Genomic DNA, 12,418 nt, shown 5'->3' on the forward strand with positions numbered 1-12,418 from the left:
GAAGGGAAAAAAACAACTTTTATTATTCACTAAGATTTTAAGTTAATACAAACCAGCTTCCTTTCTTGGAGGAAGACAATAGTCAAATTAGTTTTGCTTTAGAAGGTTAATATGAGAAATTACGTTTGGTTGTCTGGTTTCCAGAGCTGAAGATCTGAACAAAGATGAAGTCTGACAATGATGTAGGAAAACGATGAGATTTGGCCTGTGCAGTGAGACTCACTGCTGGTTTTCCTGGGGAAAAAAAATTCTAAAGGTGCATGCAAGTACGGAGGTGTGGGAAACTGTGAACCACACATCTGGCTGTCTCTAGAGCTAGGATCTTAGAGGACAGTAAGCAAATAGGAGTTAGCAATGAGGTGTGACTGACTGCTCAAGGAGGTATATATAGAAGGCTGTTCACTGTAGGATTGCTTGTAAAAAAAAGTCCATCAGGAATGTGTCACTACAATACTAATCATCTGTTAAAAAGATTGATGCCAATCTGTATTCTGTCAGTATTCTGTTGCAGGCAACAGGATCCACTCTACCTGGTATATAAGCTGAATGAGATTTAATGGTGATACAAGGAATTAAGTGCTTACAAAGTTGTTTGCAGGGCCAGAGGAAAGACTCTAGTCTGAGCTCCAGGCACAACTCCTGTCCCTAGAACCACCACAATCAGGAAGCCTGCCACGGCATAACAAGAAGCTGATCAACCACAAAGCAGCAGCTGCCATCTTAGCCAACAGCAGAACCACATTACCAACTCGGTTTTGATCACCAAAGCTGCCACTGCTCCCTCAGAAAGCTGTAGAATCAAGAAGCTACTGACTCCAGAACCACAAGAGCTCTGTCATGATCTACAACAGCAAGCTGATGCCGAGCATCCTCTCCCTTCATCTGCCTGGCTCCGTTCCGGATCAGTTTCTCATGAGTGCATCTGATTTAGAGTGTGGACTCTAAATCATGTCCAGAACTCCAAACTGTCAAGGAGGTTAGGACATTACATCTTAGCTTTCCAACTTCTGCAAGTCAATCCAAAATATCTGCCACACACAGCACCTTTCTTCAATCATAGCAAAAATGAATACAATACATTGATCAAGAGTTGGTAGAACAGTGGTGTGCTGCTGCATTCCTGGCTGATCTTGGAGCCGTTTTAGTGGGCAAGGAGGTAAAAAATGGGAAATCAAGCCTCAGATGGCAGCTTGAAGTGGCCTTTCCAACTGTTAAGTGTCAGTGATTCCATAGTTTCAGCACAAATGAAAGTTGTGTGCCTGTCTTGCATTTCATGACCAGAGGGAAAAGTCTCTTTAGAAGAGCTGCCAGCCATTAAGTCTTTTCTAGTGTCAGTGCAATATATCAGGCCTAGATTGATGCTTTTCAGCTGTATTGCCTTTGCTCTGTGCACTTGTCATAGTCCTCACAGAGCAGCTGCCTGTCAGAGATTAATAAAGAAATAGAGCAGGTCCCACAGCGGTCTGACTGGGGCCACCAGTGACCTCATTCAAAAAAGGCCAAAACAGCCTGACATAGTCTCCCTGTTCCAAATGAACACTTTCCTCATGTTTTGGTGACATTCACATAGTCACTTATTCATTCAACAAATATTTATTGAGCACGTCTATGTGCTAGGCCCTGGGGATACAGCATGAACAAGACAGTGGGGTCCCTGCTCTCATGGGGCTGACATTCTAGGAGGAGGAGGGCAGGAGGCAGACAGTGTACAAGTAAACAAGCACACAACCAGGATGGCTCCAATGACGTAAGTGCCATGGAGGAAGACGGTTGTGGGACAGGAAGTGACTGTGAGAGGGGAGTTTCCATTTGGGGACAGAAGGAATTTGTCTTCCTGATCTCCCCAGCTCTGCAGAGGGTCACTGCTCCCTTGGCTGCTGAGCCAGCTCAGGCCCCAAAAGCTGCTCTTGGTTTGCAGATAAGCAAGAATGATGATTTGTGCTTGGTTTAAGGTTATTCTCAGCCAACAATCAGAACGAGGAATAAGATCCAAGATCAAGAATGCAAGGGAGTGGGTGTGGCTCTAGAAGTTTCCCGTGTTCCTCATGGAATTACAGCTGCAGCTCCGTGATCAGTGCAGCCTGAACCAAGGGAGACATCAGCCACATGGAAGGAGCCAGAACTGAGACCTTGTTGCTTTTTACGCCGTTTTGCTGTAGTCAGGGGTCTACCTACCAGTTTGAGACAGGACTTGTGCCACAGTTGTGTCCCTCCATGGTCTGTTTCTGGCTGCATCAGTGGGCCTCTGCAGGCCTGGCCACGGCCAACAGCAGCTGCTGGTCCCCATCTGGAGCTCCTGGATAAGTTCTTCTCAGTGACTGTGTCCTCGTGGCCACCAGCAGAGGGCTAACTGTGAAGGATGTCATTTTTCTCTTTACTCGCATCCCTTTAGACACACAATATGAGCACTCAAGGTGCATTGAGGCCTTGGGAATCACAAGAGGAGAAAATTGTAAACTGTATGCTCTGAGGGCTGTCCCCAGTCCAAGAAGAAAACACACACACAGCACTGACTCAGGAGATTTGCTCATAGATGCCCTCATTTCCTCCCCTCCAGGCCCACTCCCCTCCCTGAAAGCACCTCCACACTATGAATCAACCCTTTTCCTGCCACAGTCTGAGATTTTTGTCCTAGGGCCTTGCAAAGTCTGTCTATGGTATTATTTGATCTTTTGTTTTGAGATAGTCTTTATTCTCTCATTTTCTTGAGCTGTTTGTTATGTTTCCTCTGATCCCTGTTAAAAATTTTCTCATCTATACTCGTCATCTGCCTTAGAAAACCTCTTTTCATAGGTCCTATGCTAGTTTATTCCTCATGTTCATCTTGGGTTGAAGCAGCTCTGTCTGGGTCTGCGTTTACCCATTGGTAATATGGGTAGACTTACCCTGACTCCCGTTCCTGTGTCTCTGAGCAACGGTGGATCTTCTCTTTCAGAGCTTACGCTGGAGTCTGGCCTTGATGCTTCTTGGGAAGCAGGAAGGGTGCAGAGGCAGTGGGAACGTGTCGTCTGTTTTTACTCTCCCCGTGCTTGCGCCTCCTGTCTGCACGGTCCCCTGTGCCTACGGTGTATGTGACCCCATGGCGGGACTCCCTTGAATTTTCAGCACCCCTTTTCCCCACTCCACCACTTCAGGATAAGCAAGCTCCTCCAAAGAGGGCCTGAGTTGGTGAGATTTCCATGACTCATGGGCCTCCTTTGGGTTGGTTCACCATACTTGGTTAACAGCTTTCAAGAGGTTCAACTGGCTTTTAAGATATACTTTTCCTTCTCTCCTTTGACCTTTCCTCAGATTTAGCCACCCCTTCTTATTAGACAGCTGGGGCCGTGGAAAAAGAAGAAACAGCTTCTGCCCAGTGCTGCCTGGGCTTCCAGTCCTCATCCCTCCAGAGTGGCACTGTCAGCCCTTAGAACATTCTTGCCCATTTCCCTCACATGACATAAGATAGGTAGACCTGGAAGTTCACTTTTAATCTGTACACGATTTATTGTGTATAGCAGACCTTTAGAGTTACAGCGTGGAGTTTGGCCATTCTCTTATTTCAGTAAGTTTTCTTCTGTATATTGGGTTATTTTTGCTTACTTTCATGGGTTCCAAGGAGTTATGCAAATGAGCACTTCCTCTACCATCTTTCCAAGAAGTTCTTCTTCTTCTAAATATTTTATATAGTGAGACAAGAAAGATAAAATATGTCAGAAGATTAAGAGGAACTTACGTTTTTTAAATTAGAATGTTAAGACTAGAAAAGATAACAGAAATGAGAAAAAGGATTAAAATTAACCGTGATGAGACAGCATATGAACAGTTAGAAAATGAAGCTAAAGAATTAGGTGAAAGTATAAAAAAACTCAGAAAGTCTAAGGGTAAAGTTATGGCAAAAAAATAAAATTAAACAGTGGGAAAGGTTTAAAAGAACTAGCATTTAAGTATTTCTAAACAAAATTTTAAAGACTAAAAGGCTACATAATAACATGCTAAAACAATTAAATAATCTTAGTGTTTAAAGATTAAAATAAACCAAAAGATAGAATGTAAGCAGCCTGTACGGTTATCTCCTTCCATAATGTTCCATATTAAGTAAACTTTAAAGGTTGCAAATATGTCAAGAGAGGAGTAACGGGAATCGAACCAAACTGTTACCTGGAGGAGGAAAGGGAGTGGAGGAGGGATGTCGTGCATACAGTCAGATCCCCTCGGATCCCCTCACCATTTCTGGAATCTTCTCCCCTCCCCTCTTCAGTGAACTTTGGCTCCGACACCCACACCTGGGTGGCGACCCTTCTTAGGCGGGCTGCCCTGGCTCACTGCAGCGGCCTTGCCCACCTGTGCAGAGAGCGCCACGTACCTGGGTTTACCGCCCCCGCCCCACCCGTGGCCCTCAGCTCCCCATCTCAGGTGGGCAACTCTGAGGCGTCATCTACCTTAGGCAAGCTATGTATGTGACATTTTCTAGTAGCCACATTAAAATTCTACTACAGTTTGTCTTCAACATATAATCAACATAAAAATTATTAATGAGATGATCTGCTAAGTCTTTTTTTTATTTGTACTTAGTCTTCCGAGTCCAGTGCGTGTTTTGCACTCACATCCCTCACTCTGCCTGCCCACTTTTCATTGCTCGGTTGGCACATGTGGCCCACGGCTACCACGTGGGACAGTCCTGCTCCCCTCAAGCCGAAGCCGTCCCTTCACAGGACTTTGCCTGAAAATGAAGCCTCTCCCCATCCTGCTTCCTCCACTCCCTTACCGGTTTCTTTTAGGAGCACTTTATTTCTCTCTCTCTTTTTTTTAAACTTGCATGATTAAGAAAGGAACACTTTATTAACAGATCTTTTGCATGCAAGTGATATTTTTGTAATTTAAAAAAATCTAGAAGGTTCAAAGAAAAAAAATATGTCTCTCATCGAGAAGCCCTGCCTTGTTATTTGTTTGTTTATTGCTAAGGCAGTCACAAAACCTAGTGTCACTGGGTTTCAGAAGACCTGCGGTTCCACAAAGTAAAGAACAAGGGACAACATACCAGAACCTTCCCTCCTTGCCATTTATCGTACTTGGAAGGCTTGAGCCTTTCATGACTGTCTACTTGCTGCCAAGATAAGTGGCCTGAAGCCAGCCTAGGGTAAGATTATCCAGAAGTCTGGGTCAGATATGCAGCGTGGGGTTTCTCAGGCCCAGGTAAGGTGAGGGGGAAAGCTGGGCCATCACTTATAAAGGAGGAATGCCAGGGGGACCTGGCAAGAGTGACTTTTTTTCCTTTGCAACATGCCTGCAGCCTATAATTGGTACTACTGTAGCAGCTTGGGAGTGGGCCGTGCCCATCTGGCTCCAAATATCCAGGCTGTACGGAGTCACTTTTGGCATCCAACCCTGCAGCAGGATGGTGGTTCCCTGTGCAGACACCTCTTCCTCACTAATAAGACCACTGGGTCTTTTACCTTTTGCCTTGTCACAGTCTTTATTAAGGAGACAGGATGAAGAGTCCCTTTTGACCTAAGTGTTATCTAAGATTGCTTTTTATTTTTATTTTTCCTTTCCCAAGTAATTGGATTTTGTTTGCTTGTTTGTATGTCACTTGAGGTAGAGGTGAGTGAAGAACGCTGCTGACTGGCTCAGAAAATAGTTCCAATCAGAAAGAGCAGGGATGACTACATTTCCCTAACAAAGCACACCCCGCCCCCTTCATCCCAGAATCACCTTCCCACCCTCCTCCCTGTGTCATTAGAGAAAGAGGCAGGCATGTTTCAGGAATGCATTTTTCAGTTTGTTTCCAAAACATCCGTTGATTTCAGCAAGTGTTTACTACTTACTTCCTCTGGGCCATTACTCTTGAAATGTGAGTTTGGTCTGTTTGCCTGAAGTGTTGTTGCCAGTATAGGCCCTGAGGTCAAACTACATGTTGTCCTCCAAAGGCACTCCAGACAGAGCCTTCCTTCCTGAATGCAAGTTGCTCTTTTCTAAATAAGTTTGTGGTGATTCACATGCTCACTGACCTCCTTTTACCTTAGACCCTGCTGACTTGAGAGTGTGGAGGACTCCACTCATTGCTGAGGGATGCGATAGGACTTGGATGGTTCCAGGCCACGATGCTGCAGTGTGCAGGGCCCCACTCCATGCAGTAACAGAGTGGTGCAATTGTGGTGGGCTGCTTGGGTCTTGGGAGTGCCTTGGCTTCATCCTCTACTCATTACTGACAGTCTGGCCTCTGGGTAGGAGTGGTGCCTCAAGGGAGTGCTGGAACAGGCCAGCCACGGACCACGTTCTTCTCTGTTCTCAGTGCCTTTCCCAACTGCTTCTGCTTCAGTACAGCACTCCAGCCTCCAGGCCCACTGATGGATCCGCTGACGAAAGGGTCCTGTGGGAGTCAGATGGCGCAGACCCTTCTATGGAAAGCCAAGTCGTCTCTCTCCTTTGGCATCCAGTCCCTTCAGATGTGGCCAACAAAAGACCCTGAAGTAGAGTCCCAGGTCAACCTGTAAGTAAGTAAAAGAAGCATCATCTCAGTTGGGGCTCTTGCTCACTGTAGCTTGAAATCCCTTGAGGCCCAGGATGAAAATTACCTTTTGAGGGGAGAATAAGGAAAGAGAGGGGAGTGGATATTTGGTTGGGAGATTTCATTTCTATTCTTAATGATGTCTTATGTGTGCATTTATTTATTTACTTAGCAATGTTCATTGAGCACCTACTCTGGCCAGGCCTTGTGTCAGGCATCAGCTGAAATAGATTCAGTTCCTGTCTTCAGGGGGATTTACAGCTCATGGAACAGATAGCCATTAATCAAATAATCACACAAATAAATACTTACAAATTGTGACAAGTGCTATGAAACATGTTGCTTTGATTCAATAAACATTTACCAAATGTCTTCTATGTGCCAGCAACATACTGGGGATATAAGAGAGTAAGACATTTCCTTCCGCATGAATATCAAAGAGTATCTAGAAGGGGAAAAAAATTCCAATTGTTATTCAGAAGAAATGATAATAGCTATACCATAATTAATATATTAATAGATTCTAAATCCCATAGGGTGGTAACTATGTTTTCCTGTTTACTCCTGAGTCCCCAGGGCTTTGTTATGGTGTACAATACTTGTTGAATGAATGAAGAAGATACTATAAAACGGGGGTGCTTAGCTTTCCAGGGGGAATCAAAGGCAACTAGGTGCAACAATATGATTGCCTTAGAAGCAAATGAGATGCTTCATCGATTCCATGCAACAAGTATTTATCGACACTTCTTGTACCTAGTACCTTCATGGGGCTAATTGCTAGCTTCAATCAAGGATCAGAATCACAAGAAATAACTTATACCTGAGGCCCACCCCAGAGGTTCTGATTCAGTGGCTCTGGAGTGGGTAGAAGAGGACTCTTAGTGTACCCCCCTTAAGGAACTCACAGCTTTTCCAGGGAGGCAGACAGATAACCAAATAACTCCAGTGCTGCTAGAAAAGAAGCAGGTATAAAGTGCTCCAGGAGGAAGTGTTCTGCTGGGAGACAGGGAGGAAAAGGGGGAACAGTGAGCTTAGCAAGGATGAGCATCGGCCATGCAGGAAAGGAGAAAGCCACTTTAAATGGAGGAAATTGCAGAGCAAAGGCTCAGATCCATGAAAGTACACCCCAGAAGCATTGACAGGCATTAAACCAGTGGTTCTCAACCTTGCTACACACATTAGAATCATCCTTGGAGCTTTAAAACACATGAAAGCGTGCACCATCCATCCAAGTTTCCAAGTTCTAGGGTGGCACAGAAATACCAATGTTTTATAAAGCTCCCCAGGTGATTCTCATGTGCAGCAAATGCTGAAAAATACTGCTTTTAAAAATGTAACCACACATAAATAAGTACAGAATAGTTATGAAGCACCTTATATGCCTGGCTAAGGGTATGAATTTTTTATATCTTGGGCAATGCGGAGCCATTGTATAATCTTAAGAGATAATGCTGTTTGAAACAGACAAGATTCACATGGTTGGGATAAATTCATGAATGCTAGTTCTGCAGTGGGTTCTTCCGGGAAACTAGAGGAAGTCTGGAGTCACCGCTGGCTTCTCAGAGCTGCCACCATACCTCCCACAATGGCCCCGTAGTTCAATGTATGAGAATATGGAAATTGAACATCTTGATTTGAAACTGAAATCTAAAATTTCAGTGGATGCTGAATTATCTGAGCAAAATGCTCCTGTTTCTTGGAGGCCGCTGGTAACCAGCATCCGGGCAGCTCCAGCGCTCTACAAGGTGGGGAAGGCGGACCTGGGCTTCATCCACCAAAGGTGGCGTGGGGGAAGGGCCGCTCTTCCTTCCTCTGAAGCTCCAGGCGGGATGCTCTGCCCTCAAAGCGGACCTAGCGGCGCAGCCTCTTCTAGACTACAAGCCCCACAGTACGCCACGCGTATGACGCCATCAAAGGGGCTGGCCGGACCGCTGGACAGCCTATGAGACGCAGCGGAAGCAGCCCGAGGCAGTGCCTTCCAGGTCCTATTGGTGAATCTGGTTAGGGGTGGGTCCAGGCGCTGGTGATTGGCGGTCGCGGGCTAGCGAAGCTGCAGCAAGAGCAGGGCGGGCGGGGTCCGGCCTAGGTCTGCACCCTAGACTCCGGGTTCTCAGGAGCCGGTCTTAAAACTGATTCTCTCGGGAGCCAGATGTTGGGTTTTCTGGAAAACTGGTTAGAAAGATGTATCTTTAAGAACCGCTGCCATTCTGCAGCTGCGCTCATTCATTAACTCATTCATTCAACAAATACTTATTAATTACCTGTGTACCAGGTACTTGTGCAGACATCCCAAGTGCGTTTTCTCATTTAGTCTTCACAAAAACATCGACGAGGTAGCTACTGCTGGCTCCATCTTACGGATAAGGTAGCTGAGGTCCAGAAGAATTACGAGACTTGTCCAGGACACACAGCTTGTAAGTGACAGAGCAGGGATTTGTCTAGCACCATTGCCCATGGCTTCACCTCAGTGTGCTCAGCCGTGCAGCAGAAGCAAAGTGCTCATGGGATGTCAGTGTCTGCAGGGTGTCTTGGTACTGTCGGGTGAAGAATGTAGCAGGACCCGACTGGACACCAGTAAAGTCGACCAAGCACAAAGTTAGGCTTTGTGTGAGATACCATGGTAATACAAGGCCTATCCTACCAGAAAAGGCTTCTGATATCTAGTAAACAGTTTTCCTGAGCACCTGTGTGCTGTGCTGGGCCTTGTGCTAGGCACTAGGCATGCAAAGAAAGCATCTCCTTCCAGATTAAGCTGGGGCTTATGAAAGTGCTGTTACCTAGGGCCATCCAAGAAGATTTCTTAGTGGAGGGACTACTTGAAGGATGGGAACTTTACCAGGCAGAGGTGAGGGAGGCCTTCCCAGGCAGAGGGGACCATGTGTGCAAAGGCCAGCGGCATTAAAGCACTCTGGGTTTGAGGGGAACCACAGCCTGCTTTGGCTGGTGCTTCTTGGGGAGTGATGAGCAGTGAGCCTGGGATGGTAGACAGAAGCCAAGTCACTGGGGAGTGGGAGGGCTTAACTACCATGTTAGGAAGTTTGGTCTTGACTCTCTAGGCCAGAGCATAGCATGATCACATTTGCATATTGGAAAGATAACTGGTGTCAGTGGGCAGCTAGATTGCAGAAGGATAAGGCTGGCTGCAGGGAGACCTAGGAGAGTGCCCAGGTAGGAGATATTAAGTGTTCTGATGAGTGGCAGGAACAGTGAGATTGAGTTAAGAAATAATTAAGAGTAAGATTAGAGTGGACCTGGCAAAATGCATGGGTGGTGGGGTGAGGAAGTAACCCTCAGAGTTTTGACTCTGGCAACTGAGTTGTTTTTGCCCTTAATGACAGGTCCCTGAGATGAAACACCACAGATTCTGAGACAGGATAAGACAGAGATCATTAGATTAGTGCCATCAGGTCTGGAGAGGGGTATATTTACGTCTTTGGAGGCAGGAAGTTCTTAGAAGAGTCTTCTGACAGAGAGTAATGTGAATTGGATCTTGAAAAGGGAGGAGGAACTTCCTTCCTTGTTTTCTTTTTCTTGAGTAGATTTAATAGGCAGAGGTGGGAGGAGAGCATTCTGGATGACCGGATGCTGGTTTGCTGCTTATGTGGGGAAGTAGTAGGAAATCTAGAAAGTCACACTGAGGGGTATGTTGTGAAAGATGTTGTGCTTAAACCCGGTACACTGGGACTCTGAATGGTTTTCACGATGGACAAGTGATGATTTGAGCTCTGATTTTTAGAAGTTTATTTCACTGATGTTACAATGAAAAGGCCAGGAAACCAATTAAAAGATGGACTAGGGAGGGGGGCTTATTGGTTGTAAGTGACAGAAACTCAACTCAAAATAGTTTAGACCAGAAGGGAAAATGTATAAGTTCATGTAAGCAAACTAAGGAGAGGGACAGATCTCGCTCGCTTCAGGAATGTCTGGATCCAGGGACACGAGTGCTGTCAGGTCAGTCCATTTTTCTCTTACTCCCACAACCTCCCACCTCTTAGCCTTGCTTCTCTCTGCCTGTTGGCCTCATTGTCTCCTACCATCCATGAGAAGGGGATGTGATCTGAGGCAGCGTCGGGTATATTCTTTCAGACTTGCTACTTGAGAGAAAAAATCTGCCCCATCAGTTAGAAGAACCCTGGGGAAGGACTCTAGTTGTCCAATCTGGGTCACACGTCCATTCCTGGTTCTGTGAGGTTGTGTCTGTTACTGGGCAGAGAGGATACTTCTTGTTTGCCCTGGTGAACGGAGCAGGAGTGGTCAGGAGGTAGGAGAACAGAATTTGCCTGGATCATAAAAACCAGTGGAGGACTTTCAAGAAGAAGAGGGAGTGCTCTGTGATCCATCACAAAAATAAGAAAGTTTTTTTTCAAAAATCTGGATCATGGAACCTATTTAATTAGAATCCCTAGTGGTGTGACCCAGTGATCTAGCTGAAGGTGTCGAGTATAACAAAGTTTAAAGATCAAAACTAAAATCTGACAATTGAATTTGATGATTGGAAAGCCACAGAGCTCCTTTGAGAATGCAGTTGTGGTTGGGAAGTGGGGCAGAAGGCAGATTGTGAGTCTCTCTGTATCCTCACTTCTAGTTCAGAACCTTGTTTCAGGGCTGTGTTCAACCCTAAAAGAGGTAAAATCTCTTTATTAGCTCAATACATGGGGAAAAAAACAAAGGAAAGCTGTTGGAAAGGTGGTTATTCAGAGCCATTCTGCCTTAAAAGGATGTCAGCCAGGCACAGAGGAAGGAAAATTTGAAGTTTTGAATCCTCTCTGAATTATCTGCCGTTGTTTGCTTTTACTATCAGTCCTTCCTGTGATTACCTGCTATACTCCCAACAAGTTGGATTTCTGAAAAAGTATAATTCAGACTTAATTTCCCTCATTCGGCTGAATTAGCAATGGTTTACTTTTTGAAGTTTTGAAGAAAGTTGCCATGTGTTTGAAAGAGTTTATCATCAAGGCATTATACAAATATTAGGTAGCTTTGTATTTAGACACTTGAAAATAGCTTCCAAAAGCCTTAAAAGACCTCATTTTCTCCTGAATAGAGGACTACTTGATTTTAAAACACAGAGCTGGAAGGAAAGTCTTTGGCTTTACTGTCAGGGGAAATTCTCTTGTTTCCATGAAGAAACTTCTGCTCCTAGTCCCATGGAGGAAAGAGACTGGAAGGCTGACTTGTCCCCTTCCTCCTCCTCTCTCTTGCCTTTGGATCATCTCTCCAGTTTCCACATGGAGAAACACACCTGCGTCTTCTGGAGACAGGAGTGGAGCCCCACCTCCCCCGTCTCGATCTCCCCTGTTGGAGCTTGACAGTCATGAGGCAGCGATTCTGCTGATGAGCGTCTGCCTCTCTGCAGACCAGTCTCTCCACGGCGGCTGCTCCAGGTCTAAACTCTGGGAAGCAGTAGGAAGCCCACGTGGTTGTTGGGCTCAGCCACGTTTGCCATTTCAACTCTGACAGTAAGGAAATTGGTGTTTTTATTTCCATTTGCAGGACTCCTGTCACTAATTCTCAGCCGATTCCAGATACAGAGAAGAGGGCGGTTTGATTTGTTAATAGGCTCCCAAAGCTCGAACAATTGTAAGACAGGCAAGGATTTGTGCGGGTCTGGTTAGGAGGAGTTTTGTTTTGTTTTGTCTGTTTTTATTCTCTTGTTCTTCCCTGTCCTAGCAGAGCATCCCTAAATGTTTGTTGGGTAAGTTAAAGGTAATAGAGCAGAGTAGTAGCTAGTTAGGAGGCCTCTGCAATGGTGAAGGTCTCAGCTAAAGCAGAGAAAGTGGAAATGGAAAGGAGAGAAGTGGCAAGGGACTAAAAGACATGGAGAAATTCTAGAAATATCCTCACATGCAAAATGACATATACAGGATTATGCATTGCAGTTTATTAGTAGTAGTGAAAGACTGAAAACCATTTACCTAGGGAACTGGT

The 12,418-nt window shown here is 45.4% G+C and overlaps 1 protein-coding gene across 3 annotated transcripts in view; it reads left to right on the forward strand.

Moving 5' to 3' along the window:
- Window positions 1-12,418, forward strand: part of GARNL3 (GTPase activating Rap/RanGAP domain like 3) — a 138,697-nt gene that overhangs the window by 6,485 nt on the left and 119,794 nt on the right. For 2 of the 3 annotated variants that reach the window (XR_010382808.1, XM_064490533.1), the window contains exon 2: window positions 6,302-6,472. The exons of the other annotated variant lie outside the window; for it this stretch is intronic. Coding sequence is in view for 1 of the 2 variants with exons in the window: in XM_064490533.1 (XP_064346603.1) it covers window positions 6,302-6,472 (171 nt within the window). In the remaining variant the exon portion in view is untranslated. The remainder of the gene's footprint in view (window positions 1-6,301; window positions 6,473-12,418) is intronic. 3 annotated transcript variants of the gene reach the window in all.

Source organism: Camelus dromedarius, chromosome 10 (genome assembly GCF_036321535.1).
Source record: "Camelus dromedarius isolate mCamDro1 chromosome 10, mCamDro1.pat, whole genome shotgun sequence".
In the NCBI taxonomy this organism is placed as follows: domain Eukaryota; kingdom Metazoa; phylum Chordata; class Mammalia; order Artiodactyla; family Camelidae; genus Camelus; species Camelus dromedarius.